At 37.5% G+C, this 14613-nt stretch overlaps 1 protein-coding gene across 9 annotated transcripts in view; it reads left to right on the forward strand.

Moving 5' to 3' along the window:
• Nucleotides 1-28: 28 nt before the first annotated feature.
• Nucleotides 29-14613, forward strand: part of CREM (cAMP responsive element modulator) — a 71817-nt gene continuing 57232 nt past the window's right edge. For 6 of the 9 annotated variants that reach the window (XM_029955905.1, XM_029955912.1, XM_029955908.1 and 3 more), the window contains exon 1: nt 7364-7464. In XM_029955905.1, the coding sequence (XP_029811765.1) occupies nt 7421-7464 (44 nt within the window). In that variant the 5' untranslated portion in view covers nt 7364-7420. Of the gene's footprint in view, nt 276-7363; nt 7465-14613 lie in introns of those variants that run through there. The other 3 variants (XM_029955913.1, XM_029955917.1, XM_029955925.1) reach the window with 3 other exon arrangements.

Genomic DNA, 14613 nt, shown 5'->3' on the forward strand with positions numbered 1-14613 from the left:
GGAGGCTGCGAGGCGGCGGGGAGGGCGGGAGCAGCCCGTTGGCGGGCGCCGGCCCCGGGGCCTCCCCGCGGCCCGGCGGCAGCTCAGTCTCCCGCTTCGCTTGCGGACTGCCTTCGGGTCATTCTCAGAGCTCTCCCGAGCGGGCAGCGGGCTCGTCTACTCTCTCAGCCCTCCTTGACTTTTTTTGAACTTGGTACAAGTTGAACAAGTCTTTCGGAAAAAGCCTTATTGCTCTGATGAGTGTGATCCTCTCTATTTGAGAAGAAAAACGAGAAGTAAGGACGTTGGTTTTATTAAGCACAGCCGACGATTAGTAGCACCTTTGTCTCAATTTTATGTACTCTGGTTAGATATAAATCAGCGTTAACCCGTTTCTTCTCCGAAACATGAGTCGGGGACAGCAGTGTTGAGTCACTTGAGTCCTCACGATAGATCTGATGAAATAGTGCGAAGACTTTTATAATAGCCGAGAAGGGACAAATCCGTGACAGCTGACAGAAATTGGAGTTTTTGTTTTATTTTCGATGTTTGCCTTTCTAGAACCACCTAGCAAGGTTCCCAGAACGTGCGGAATCGGGAATAGACACACTGTTCAAGTTACTGCGTATTACACGTCTGCTTGATCTCTAACTTTGAAATCGCTGAGACGTTTCCTGCCCTGCGCTCAGCTTACGATCACATTTTCAGCAGTTTTGACTTACAGGATCAGCCTGAAGGTGACTGAAACCGAGAGAGCCCCTTTTAACAGTCCCTTTTACCCACGTAACTTCTTAAAATGTCTTCCTTTTCAAGCTTAATTTGGCGGGCTGATGAGAGTGCAGCTTCCCTTTAATTAATGCAAACCTAGATGCACAGCGATAGAGGTCCGGTATGAAAATACTGTTAGATTACATTAATAATTCATGTTCTCTGTTTTTTTGGGGGGTTTTGTTCCCCCTTCGGGTACCACATTTTTCTCTTGGTCTTGATCCTGTTGTTGGTTAACAAACTGTTTTCCCTTCACAGTTTAAAAATCTTTGAACTTTTTTTCTCCCAAGGAAGGCAAATTGCAAATTGTGTTTTGGCCAATAAAAGCTAATTATTAAAAAAAAAAAAAACGGTGTTTAAAAAACTGCTTACTGATCCAGATACAACTTTTAAAATGATATTTAAATGGAAATCGGTTTGATCCTGAATGAGTGAATACTTAAAGCATTGTCATATTACACAAACATTTTTGATACGAAATCTGTAAATAGATCAGTGTAAGCAGATGCTTTCCCAGTGACTTGCTGGTCAACCTGGAGTCATTTCGGTGAGTGTGACATTGTGATTACCCTGATGTTTGTGTACATATCTTGTAAGTGTGTATGAATAAATTTTTATTGAATGTATAAACACAGTGGAACTCTTCAGTGTTTGTTTTTGCATTGTCCTCGAAGGTTAATAAAATTTGCTTCTACTCATGAATTTAACAAACTCCAGAGTCCATAGACTACTTCTGGTCCTACTGAGGCAAGTCATTTCATGGTCAAAATATGAAATCTTGTTTAGAATTCTGGGCATTTCATGAAAAGTAGGTTATTGACATATATAAGGAATCCTGACTGAAACTTGACTAGTATATACATATATTTCTGATCTGTTTTCCCCAACTTGATATTCTGTCCAAGTTAATAACGGGCCAGAAAATTGAGTCAGGGTTTATTGTTGAAGTAGTAGTCCATTGGAAAGCACTCAAATGTCTTGTTCCATATAGATCGATTTTTGTAAGTAAAACTGAAGAATGCTAACACTTGACAACTGAACCTTTGATATTCTGATATGCAGACAACATTGGTCATTAAGGAAATAAGCCTGAAATATCTTTGAATTCTGTTAAGTATTTTCTGTTGAACTAATGGATTCCGTATATATATATTAAAGGGTCAATGTTGAGAAGAGTTATTGTACACTGAATGCAGTTTCAATATTGTCAGTACAAATAGATTCTACAAATAAAGATTTCAGGGAAAGTGTTTCTCATGCATTACATAGGTAGAAAGAAACATTTTACATGACTTTTGTTACTTTCCTTTTAGAGACTATGCCAAATATTGTAAGATATTTAAAATACTTTCAATCCTGAAAACTGTACAATAAGGAGTGCACTGTTCTTAAGAGTAAATTCTTTGACTCACAGGTTTTCTTTTTCTGATGCTTTAGGATATCCAGTAGAGAACAAGGGAGAATGAACACTAGTGGGATTTTTATCTGGATATTACTTATGAAGACAACCTAAGTCTTATTGGTGTAATTCAGTTATAGCAAAGTTTAAAAAGTAAAATATTGATCTTGTACATCTTTTGATTGACCTTTCCAGGAGTGTGGTAGAGGAAATTGTCAGCAAGGGGAAATGTAAAACAGTTTTGAGGAAAAGGATAATCTAGAAAGTTATGTGGGAATTTGCTTCAGGTGTTTTGGAATAACTCTCACTGGTGAGGGTGGATCCTTGCCTCCAAGAAACCTCACTAGCAGCTCTGTTGTGAGGCTCCTTGTAAGTATTACAGGTCTCTCAACGTGTGAGCATCTTCATGCATATTTTCTGAACAGTAATACAACCAGACCAATTAAATATCAAAATCATGTGAAATTTTAAAAAAATTTTTTAAATATTTATTTTTTGAGAGACAGAGAGCACAAGCAGGGGAAGGGCAGAGAGAGAGACACAGTCTGAAGCAGGCTCCAGGCTCTGAGCTGTCTGCACAGAGCCCAACATGGGGCTTGAACTCAGAAACTGCTAGATCATGACCTGAGCCAGAGTCAGATGCTTAAACAACTGAGCCACCCAGGGGCCCCCAAGTCATGTGAAAGTCTAACAGTGGAACTCGTGTGATTCTGATATTTTATGTTGAAAATTTCACAAAATGAACTGTGTTTTGTCAGTTCTCTTATTGAAGCTTTTTTTTTTTTAACACAGTCGACTTAAAATTGGACCATCCAGACTCAATGTCAAATGTCATACGGTTGCTCATAATCTCAACTAGCCTCAATTTTCATTGATAGCGCAAAAATGATTCTTTTTTTGCTTAGAAATATTTTATACTGGAATTTGTGTCCTAGCATTGATATGATAAAAGCTTCTAGTTCAGGTATTGGAGAAGCGATATCATGCATAAAGAAAGACCAATATACTGTATATAGACAATTGGGATACTTTTGTCCTCCTTTATACAGATAGAGGAGTTAAATTTAATACATTTAAGTTGTTTCAGCACTTTGAAAGGTAGCAGTTTTCTTACACAAAATAGGACCAATCTAGTTAAGTATAATAACATTGAAATTCATTTCTCTAAGTTTTAACTAATCAAGTGTCTCATCTACTCTTTCCCAGATTTACTAGTTAGGAGTCACTGGAGTTGTACTTCATGTAGATAAGTGTTTTGAAATGTACTTAAAGTGCAGTAATATGATATTGAACAAGAAATCCCTGCAGTGAGTCTAGTCAAGCAAATAACTCCCACAGAAGATTTTAAATTTTATTTCCTTCCCTGAAGTGGAGGTGGAGAGGGTGGTATTTGGAGAGCTGGAGGTAGGTGATAATTATTTGAATTTCATTTTTTATTTCTTCCCTAGCAGCCGATCTTGCCGTTCAGTGACTGTCAAATAGCCAAAGGCAGGTGCCAGGCCGGGAATGAATTGAGAAAGTGATACTGAAATAGTTAATCCCTTGGTGATTTTATAAAGAGTTAAGATTTCTTAAACAATAGCTATCTGAAGCAGTTAAAGTGGAGTGGCCTTGAATCTGTATTGAAAAGCCACCTGATGTTCGGTATGATTCATGTTTAAAATATTACAGACATTATTTACAAGTGTTTCAATTATTTTTAAGTACTATTCCTGGCTACTTCTGTTTTTACCCAAAAGTATAAAGAATGTTATTGGAAAGTTACTCGGACTTTGTGTCACAATGATTACAAAACCTTAGAAGTGGTATAATGTCTTGTTGCTGCTATCCGCTTTGTTTTTCCTGGACTCTACTCACCTAAAATGCATAATAAGCCTACGCTCATCTCTGTCAACTTCAGGTATTTGGCTTTTTGGAGTCAGTTCTCTCTTCTAGCCAGCCCTGCCTTTTCCTAGCTTTTTAATTGAGATGATTGCAAAGAACCAGCTTTATATGCACTTCATATATATCTTTCTCAGCTTTCAAACCTTACTTGCTGTTGCTGTTTAAATCATGATTAACCTATGCAGATCTCCTACTTTCCCAAGAAACTAACACCTTGCTTCATCCCAGAACCAGAGAAACACTATGTTTTTCTGTGATCTCTCTTTCTGCTTCCATAAGAAGTATATACTGCCTTTTATTCCATGTTCTTTTCATTTTCTTTTGACACTTGTCCAAAAGCAGGATTTTTTTTTAAGCAACCTGCCTTTGTTGTCTTTCCAAAGCATTTCACTTAGTTTTCATTAAAGCAGCTCTCCTTTCTAAATCTTTTAAATCTGTTTAATAGTTTAATCTAACATGATATTTAACAGAATTCCAAAATTACAACAGAAAGTATGGCTGGCACAATCAAGTTTGGTTATAAATATGACTAACTCCACAAGCTGTTAGGAACAGAAGTGCTTGGGAACACTAGGGAATAGCTGCGGACATTAAACTGTAGGTATTGTAGAAGAAATGGGGAACATTGGCTAATACAGAGGGTTGGTTGGGGAGGAGGAAGTTAGGTAAGATTTTATATTCTAGTAAAGTTGCCCAAGAAGTTTGATTCCTACATAAACCTGATTCTTCCAGAAAGTTAAGGTAGTAATATAATTAACCACAGCACAGTAGATATTCAGATTTTGTAAGTGTAAATATAATGCTGTTTTTCTTTAATCAACATATTTTAAATCCCTATTATAGAGTTCTAAAAGGGATGCTTGATAGCAATTAAATTAATTGAATCTGTATGCCAAAGAATGAATAGAACAGCACACTGATGAAGAGTAAGGTGAATGCCAAATGTTATTTTGGTATTCAAACCTAATTTACGATAGGAAATTGTTACCAGTAATGATAAATGGCTTTTCTCCAGATACAGCATAGAAATTCACATACAAAGATTTTTCAACTCATTTTTCTCCCTTAGTATAAGCTCTTATTTGCCTATAAAAAAACTAATCTGAGATTTGCCTTCATAGCAGATAGGACCTTAAAATTATTTTTGTAGAAAATTGGTAGTATACAGGACATTTCATCAGTATCCTTTATTTTAGGTGTAAGGAGATTAGTTTAAAACTTATAACCTCAGACTGTATCATGAAATATGATGAATTCAAGGGGCATGTTTTAGGCTAAGTAGAATATTGTCACATTAAGCTTAGTATGAGAACATATTAGATATTTGCATTCATAACCATTCAGGTGTTTGTATATGTGGGAGCAGTGGATGCTAAGTCAATCCTTGTTTACCCAAGGATAGCATGTCCTAGGATATTAAAACCAGATTTTGGATGAGATCAATAGTATACAGGTAAGTTTTTCAAAGTATGTGTAGTTTATGCTTTAGTCAAATGGGATCACCTGCTTTACAAATCCCCACAAGGTAAATCTGGAATTGGAAAATTGATGTAGTGGAAAGGTTTGGTATATCTTGGTATACCTTAAAATCTGAATGCTTTTACAATAAACTTTATTAATCCTCTACCAAGTACCTCAAATTATAATGTCAGAACTTTGGCTATTTATACATGTGTATATATACACATTTTTTAATTTAGTTTTTAATGTTTATGTTTGAGAGAAAGAGAGAGTGTGAACAGGGGAGGGGCAGAGAGAGAGAGCCTCTGAAACAGGCTCTAGGCTCTGAGTTGTCAGCACAGAGCCCACCACGGGGCTCGAACTCACGAGCTGTGAGATCATAACCTGAGCTGAAATCAGATGCTTAACCAACTGAGCCACCCAAGTGCCCCGAACTTTGTCTATTTATTAAGGCATGGAGTCTTTTGGAGGATTTTGAATAAGGAAATAAATAGCATGTTTCAATTTGCATTTTGAATAGTGTTGTGGCCTAGTGGAATGGATTAAGAGGGGTTGAGGGAAAGGTTTAGTGAAGTTATTATAGGAGAGAGGAATTGCTTTATAGGAAGGCAGTTACTGCTTTAATCATGTCAAGTAATCAGTTTCAGAACTAAAGCAGTAGCAGTGAGAACAGAGAATAGAGCAGATACAGGAGACACACTTATCGAGGCCAAGTAAGGTCATGGTCCTTGCTTATATTCCAAGCACAGTTAGACATTTTGTGTTTATTATTTACATTTTCTCCTCACAACAAGCTCTCCACTTGACAGGAAAGAACGCTTGGAGAAATTTTTAGGTGAGCTCACACAGCTAATAAGCGATAGAACTCAGGTTATTATTTGTTAATAGTGTGTCTTTATACCAGACACTATTGCTACTAGACCACGTTGGAGGACTCCCAGATGGGGTGGCTGGAGTGGTGGACGCGGTGTTGGTGTCAGTCGCTGAGATAAGACCACAGCATGAGGAGAGCTTTGAACATTTGGGGGTTGAGGATGTGAAGAAACCATTAAGAGATATCTAATAGGCGGACACATATGGGTTGGTCCTCAGGAGAGAGAAGTGTAGGGCTGGAGATGAGATCTGAGACCCATCAAGTAAGACTGAAGCAGCCTAGGGAGTATGTCCGGGGGAGATTTTTTATGACGGGAAACCTGGGGATACCAGCTTTACAGAGCGGGCAAAGAAGACTGAGGACAAAGGGCACTGGATTATTTGGGGGAAAAAGCATGAACACGGTGTCCTAAAGAGCAAGGAAGACCAAATTTGGGAGTAGGAAATGCTGTAGGGATATAAAGAAGATAGGGACTAGAGAGCATCCTTTTAGATTTGGCAAGCGGGCGGGCAATCTGTGACAACTTCTTAGAATAGTTGTGATGAAATCATCCTTTGATAAGCCTAGGTCAGAATCTGGTTTATCTGATGGTCATTATTTTGGTAGGAGACTAGTCATTTTCTCTTGACATCTTGTGGCTGTGGTGACCAAAGCTCATACTCTCCAATGCGGACGGCCCTGGGAAGAGCAAGTGGTGGCTCTTCTGGATTTCAGTAAATACCTTTTGCTACTTTTTGAATTCTGAACTGTAATGTATTACTAAGTCAGAAATGAAAGAAAATAGTATTTCCAAGAGAAATACAGAAATTAGTAGTTTACTTCTCTCTTTTAAGGTGGTGCCCTGATCATTATTATCCAAATAATATCATCAGTATTCTTTGTTTTTTCAGTTTTATAGAAATTGGGGTATTCTCAGGTATTCTGGTATCATTTTGAGAGACATTTTTAAAAAATAAAATGTTATGATCTCCCAATTCAACATTATCATTTTACTGCAGGATAAATAAAGAAGACGACGGGGAAGGAGCAAAGCATTGATTACATATGTCTTAATAATGAGCAAATGTGGCAGGAAAAAATATATTAATACAAATCTAAGGTAGGTGGATATGTGTTTTTCTGTTCTTTTGAAAGTTCTGCTTAGAGAAGTAAAAGTTAAAATAATGGATAAGTGGGGCGCCTGTGTGGCTCAGTCGGTTAAACCTCCGACTTCGGCTCAGGTCAGATCTCATGTTCTTGGGTTCGAGCCCTGCATCAGGCTCTGTGCTCACAGCTAGCTCTGAGCCTGGAGCTTGCTTCCGGTTCTGTGTCTCCTTCTCTCTCTGCCCCTTCTCCTCTCATGCTCTGTCTCTCTGTGTATCAAAAAATAAATAAAACTTTTAAAAAAATTATAAAAAAAATAAAATAAAATAAAATAATGGATAAGTGAATAATGCATATGTGTTAGTATGCATCCATAAATGTATACATATGTGTATATGTGTATGTGATACTAATAGAGAACGGTAGTACGCACGCAAAGTGGGCAGCCACTTAATTAAGTCATTCATCTTCTACCCCGTACTGTGCTGGGCAATGTGGGGAGCAGTGGACATTTACATTCAGCTTTTTTTTGCATGCTGGCCTTTTCAGTTAGAAAGGAGACCATATATAAGGATGTGGACAGAGTTTTAGTTTTCTTCCTTGCCTTTTAGCTATGCTTATACCTAATTTTTGTTTGTAAAACAAAACAAAATCTCTACCACTTTTTTACCAAAAAAAAAAAAAAAACAAATAGAATTTTTTAAATTTTCTTTTGGCTGCTTTCAGAGACCTTTCTGTTCATTTGTTGGATCTAGCTTTAAAAACAAAATAAATTCTCTATGACATTTTATGTAAAACTCTTCACAAATAAAGAATAGAACTAATAATTTTTCCTGTTGCAGCTGGATTCTATTTTTAAAAATGTACAAGGGCAAATATAGTTGCTCTCCAGTGTAGTTTGTCTTTGCAAATGGATACAACTAAGATTTTAGAAGTTTATTAGTTAATTGAACACTTTCATATAATTAGGTAACTGCCTTTGTCTTATATTTCACTTAGATATATTTGACCTGTATTTCCCTTTTACTTCTTTGTTTTCTGTCTTTTAAAAACACTTTCATAGGTACCATGAAAGCATCCCTTTAAAATGTTTTTCCTTTTTCTTCTCATTTTTCCTTCTACTAAATATTTTATATGTTCTTGATACAAAGGGATTCCTAAATAACTCTGGTCATTAATTGCCTCGGTATTTCTATAATTGTAAATATAACTTTTATGAGTATATTCTTTCATATTCATTTCTTGAAGTTATATAATAGGTTGTCTACCTATTGTGTGGTGCTCTACAAATTGTACTGTACTGCTGTACTTCAGAGGTTATTGTGGTGTGATGTAGTTCTGTTAAAGGTCTAGAAAATAACAGAGTAAGCAAACAAATACAGGTCTACCCCTCTGAAAGTAGTTCAACCTAGATATATTTGAAAATTGTGCTAATGGATGGATCTTTTACTATTTTAAAACATACCTATGTTAATATTTTATTAAACCACATCCCAATATATTCAGAACATATTGGGGTGACATTTTTCTATCAAAGAAGAAAATGGTTTGTTAAATAATATAAAGAAGAGTTCAGAAGAAATTTAACTTTCATTAGAAAAGAATATTGTTGCTACTATTAATCATTTAGAAGTTTAAATATCTAGAATGTTTAGAAATCCTTATCTGTTCTTTAGAATTGTGGGACCAAATACTTGCCAGTATTTTGCTTGCTGTTAGTTTATAGTGTTTAATGGACTTTTGTTTGTTTGTTTGTTTTAGTTTCTTATTGTTTTATCTTCTATGTCTTATTTTTAAATATTGTATAATTTATAATTACTAATTGGTCTTTTTCTCTAATAAGGATTATTATTTAAGATTAAAATATTGCTTAATTTGTAGATTATTAACTTTAGTGCAACTATGTTTAATATTTGATAGAAAGTGATATTTGGGGAGAAATATTTTATGATACCTCTCTTCAATTTTAACTATAAAATACATAGTGAACAATGAAAGATGATGATGATTATAATGGATTTTTCTCTTATACTTTATAAATGAATTATGTCTGAACTAGTGAGGCTCATTTATAAGTATTAGAGATTTATGTCATCATTTACACTGAGATCTAGGTCCTATATCTCCTGCTGAGATACTGTTTGAAAATGCCTAGTATAGTACTTGACCCAGGTTGAACATTTAATTCTTAGTTAACTCTTCTTCCCTGAGTCCTGGGGTTGGTTTTTAGTGGGTTTAAGAGAAGAGTTATACTAGAGAACAGTTGTATATTGAGCAGTAGAATAAACTTGCTTGAAAATAAAATAGTGCTGGCTTTACTCTTCTGTAGATTTTTACCTTCAAATAAATAATTTTATTTACTATTTTTAAAAAATACCTTTTTTTAAAAAAGTAGTCTCTGCACCCAATGTGGGCCTCAAACTCATGACCTGTGGATCAAGAGTTGCATGCATTATTGACTGAGCCAGCAAGGTGCTCCTCAAATAAATTGATTTTAGTATTAAACTTTTACTGAATGATCTGTACTGGGTACTATACTAGGCACTCCCAAAGAATACAAACGGTATAAAATTAAAGTCCCTATATCCCAGTGTGAAAAACAAAGCATATCTGGATGAAGATTATAACAACAGTTGTAGTATATTCAAAAGCACATCTTTATTATAAAATGTTGTCTACACTGGACTATCCAGAACACTGGCTGTGGAAGGAACCCTGTGGAAGGTCAAAAGACCTCTTGTTCACTCTCGGTCATGCTATCTATTATGTACCCTGTAGAAAGTCACTTGATCTTTCTAAACCTTATTTTTATTGTTTTAGTGACATCTGACAGTTGCATAGTCTTCCGAAATAGTTGATTAGTTGGTTTATTCAATTATGGTAGATTCTATAGTAGGCACTAGAAATACGTTGAAGTATAAAATGTAATCCCGGGGTGCCTGGGTGGCTCAGTCGGTTAAGCATCCGACTTCGGCTCAGGTCAGATCTCACGTTCGTGGGTTCGAGCCCCGCGTCAGGCTCTGTGCTAACAGCTAGCTTAGAGCCTGGAGCCTGCTTCCGGTTCTGTGTCTCCTTCTCCCTCTGCCCCTCCCCCTCTCATGCTCTGTCTCTCTCTGTATCAAAAATAAATAAAACATTTAAAAAAATAAAATAAAATGTAATCCCTGCCCCTGAGCTGCTTCCACTAGTGTTAGTACTTTGTGAACAAATGTATTACATGCTAGACAAGTGCTATAATGGAAGTATTGCATAAAATGCTTTGGAAACTCAGAAAAGAGTAACTAGTTCTGCCCAAGGTTGCTAGAATAAGCTTTTGAAAGATGGTGTCCTTCAGCCAGGCCTTGATAAACTAGTAGAAATTTGCCTGTTGGACCAAGAAGGGGTGAAGGGTATTTCAGGAAGAGGGAAGAACAGAGATCAAAGATTAGAACTGGGGGAATAGGATGTTTAATTGAAAGAAATTGCATATAATGAGGCTGGAATGCAGAATGTGGGGAAAAATGGAGTGACTGGAAATGAGGCCATAAAAGTAAAATGGAGTCGCATTGTGAAAGAGATTGAAGGGCAGTTTGGTTTGCTTTGCTAATTGAGAATATGGAATTTGGACAAAGACCTTAGTTCAGAACCTGGCTATGCCACCCAATACTTTGATGGTAAGATCAGAATCTTAACCTCTTTATTTCTGCTTTTTATTTTGAAAAGAACTAACTATGCTGGTCTTATAAAGTTGTTAAGGATTAAAAGTAGTAGGATTTAACTACATATTAGGCACCAACCAATACTTGTGGTTATGATTATTGTAAGAACTTTGAATTTTATCCTACAGCCAATAGGGAGCTACTGAAGACTTTTAAGCAGAGTATTTTAAGCAGAAATGTAAGCTTGAGAAAGGAAGCCATTAGCAGAGATTGGAGTAGGGAGATTGAGTGGTGGTAGAGAAGGCGACTAACTTGTTCATTAGTAGGTAGAGTCATCACACTTGATAATGATGCTGTAGGGAATGAAAGGGAGAGAGTCTCAGAGATGACAGGTTTTCACTTGAACGACTGAACGGATGGCGGGGCCCCATTTTCTGAGGTAAGAAACTCGGAAAAGGAACATATTTGTGGAGGAAGAAGAGAAAATTAGTTTTGGGTCCAGTGAGTTTGAGGTACCTCTAGGGCACCTATTTGGAGATGATAGGCATTTGAATATATGATTTTGGAATTCAAGAGAGATCTCTGGGCTAGAGATCTATATTTAAGAGTGATAAGCCTGAAGCTTGGTGTTTGAATATAGAGAAATGGAGGACAATACCCAGAGGGAGATTTAATCAAGCGTGAGGTTGAGAAGGCTAAACAAATCCCTGAAGACATGCAGTGTGAGGGTTAATATTGAGCAAGAGAATCAGATGAAAGTGGAAAATGCATAAAGTCCTTAATGATGACTTTAGGATAGAGTTTAAGAAGGAAGATGTCAACAGTTTGGAATACTTGCTGAGGGATCAAACCATGTAGGACTTAAAATGAACATAAAATTTAGTAACCTTGGTTTACTTGGATACCTTTACTAGAGAAGTTTAGTGAAGCAGAAGCCAGTTTAGGGTTGTGTAGGAATAGGTGAGAGGTAAAGAAATGGAGACAGTGTTGGGGGCCTGGGTGGCTCCATCAAACATTCAACTCTTGGTTTTAGCTTAGGTCATGATCTCACAGTTCTATGGGTTTCAGCCTCACGCCAGACTCTGTGCTGACAGTGTGGAGCCTGCTTGGGATTCTCTGTTTCTCCCCCTCTCTCTGCCCCTTCCCTGCTCATGTTGTCTCTGTCTTTTTCAAAAATAAACTTAAAAAAAAAAGAAATGGGGATAGTGTTGGTAATTCTTTAATGTAGTTTAGCAGCGAGAGGAAGAAGAGAATTTCAAGCTAATAGAAAATAACTTCTGGTTCAGTGGAGGTGTGTGTGTGTGTGTGTGTGTGTGTTTGAACATGTTTAAATCTTGATAGGAGGTAACCAATGGAGAGAGGAGAGGATAATTGATAACTATAGTGCTTAGAGATCCAAAGGACAGATAAAAGAATTTAAGAGTAGGAAGGTAGGAGACAAGCTTAAGTGGTGGGTGCCAGGAAATTGAGGTAGTACTCTTCTGAAACAGGGGGTAGGGTCTTACATTGAGTGTAGGAGTATTCAGGGATTTGAGACGAGGTAGAAAAATTTGAAAGAGTTTTACAGAATGGAAAGTAAGTTCACTAGGGAAACAGATTGCTGCCCATTTGAGATTGGAAACCATGAATTCAATATCCTTAATAATACTGTTTTATAATTTTATTAAATATTATTCACCAGCTTTGGAGAAGGTATAGAGGAGATTGAATTGGTTTTATCTGAAATTGGTATTTACTAGGCAGATATAATAAAAAGAAAAGGGACAGGAGAATTTGGAGTATTGAGGGAGAGTAACTGAAATGAGAAACTCTGGATTCTAAGCTGAGTAGGATGGGATACGAAGAAAGGGGGAGGCTGATGGAAAGGGAGAAAGTGGTCTAGGGATCTCAGTGTGGTGGAACAGCTGGTGTGATGAGCGTAATCAAGGGTGAGTGTAGCCTGGGTGGATAGGATGTTGTAGTTAGAGCAGGATGTCAGAATTATCTCATATGTGGAGTAGTTTGGGACATGCACTAGGTCCGTTGTAAGACCAGCTAAGTAGATGGCTCAAGTGGAGTAGAAAAAATCTTGGACTGAAGCATCAGGGTGAGGCAGGGGTCCTTCCTTTAAGTGTTGAACATAGAATAGTGAAGAGGAAAGCTTTTAAGTCAAGTGCCAAAGTCTTCAGTTTACATCCTGGATGTGAGAAGATGATTCTCATATGGATGAATATAGGATGGTACATCTAGTAACCTTGGGCCTCCACAGAACAGGGGTTTCTACAAAGACACAGAGGAGGAACAGCTGAGAACTAGTGGGGAACAAAGAGGATACCAGGTCAACATTCTGATCCTCAATAGGTGTGGGAAGACAAGCTGGTCCCTCCTGAGAAGGCTGTAGGGGGTGTTGGAAGTTCCAGATAGCACATTGCAAGGGATTGGAAGGAGAATAGGAGTAGGAGTAAGCAACTGATTTATGGGGGGAAAGGAGGCATTAGTTATGAGAGGGACAGTGGAGTACAAGAGGAGCTTACATCTTTGATGGTGACTAGGGAAATAGGAATGTGAGGTATTAATGGATGTGATTCTGGCATGGATGAAGGGGCATCATGGTTTGGTCATGCTTACAGGGAGGCCAAGTGTGATGTGTCACCTTTAGGATGGATGGGAGCAGTTGTGGGGAGCAACAGCTCAGCAGCGTGGTGGGGAGGATGAAAGGCTGCTGACCTTCCATTTCTGCCTTTCTTTATTAGGAGGCTCAGGGCATCATGGCATCCTGATTTGGCTGATATTTAGCTCTGTGGGTTTTTGTAGCTGATCTGGTTCTGACTCACATGTAGACACACGCTTGTAACCTGTAGCTTTCGTGTTTGAATGCTCTTAACTAAAAGAAGGAGTATTAGGGAAGAGATGGGTATATGAAAACTATCTAGACTGAGGTGCATCATAGGACGGGAGTGTATGCAAGTACAGACTTGGGAGTCGTCTGCATATAGGACTGAAGAAGCCATAGTATGTAGACTGAAAAAAGGCAATAGTATGTCGATTAAAAAAAGGAAAAAGGCAAAGGATTGAACTGTGGGAAATAACCAGGAGAAAAGGGGACCAAGTAAGGTGATTGAGATAATGTATATGAAAACACTTTCATGTGTAAAACATTTTGAAATGTTTAATAACTTAGGAAGTCTTTTATTATATCTCAAAAAAATGAGTCCTAGTTTCAGATGACCTTTTAAGCATTAGAGTTTTTATTTTCTTAAATGTTTATGTTTTGAGAGAGAGAGAGAGCATGTGAGCAGGGGAGGGGCAGAGAAAAATGGAGAGAGAGAATCCCAAGCCAGTTCCATGGGGTCAGCACAGAGCCCAATGCGGGGCTTAGTCTTAGGAACCATGAAATCATGACCTGAGCCAAAATCAAGAGACAGATACTTAACTGACTAAGCCACCCAGGTGCCCCCATTAGAGCTTTTGTGATGAGAGTCTTCGCGCATTCTACTATGTGTATCTCTCTTTCCTTAAAGTAGACTGAGTGTATCAACCTTTAGTTG

This window comes from Suricata suricatta, chromosome 10, assembly GCF_006229205.1.
Source record: "Suricata suricatta isolate VVHF042 chromosome 10, meerkat_22Aug2017_6uvM2_HiC, whole genome shotgun sequence".
NCBI classification, from domain to species: domain Eukaryota; kingdom Metazoa; phylum Chordata; class Mammalia; order Carnivora; family Herpestidae; genus Suricata; species Suricata suricatta.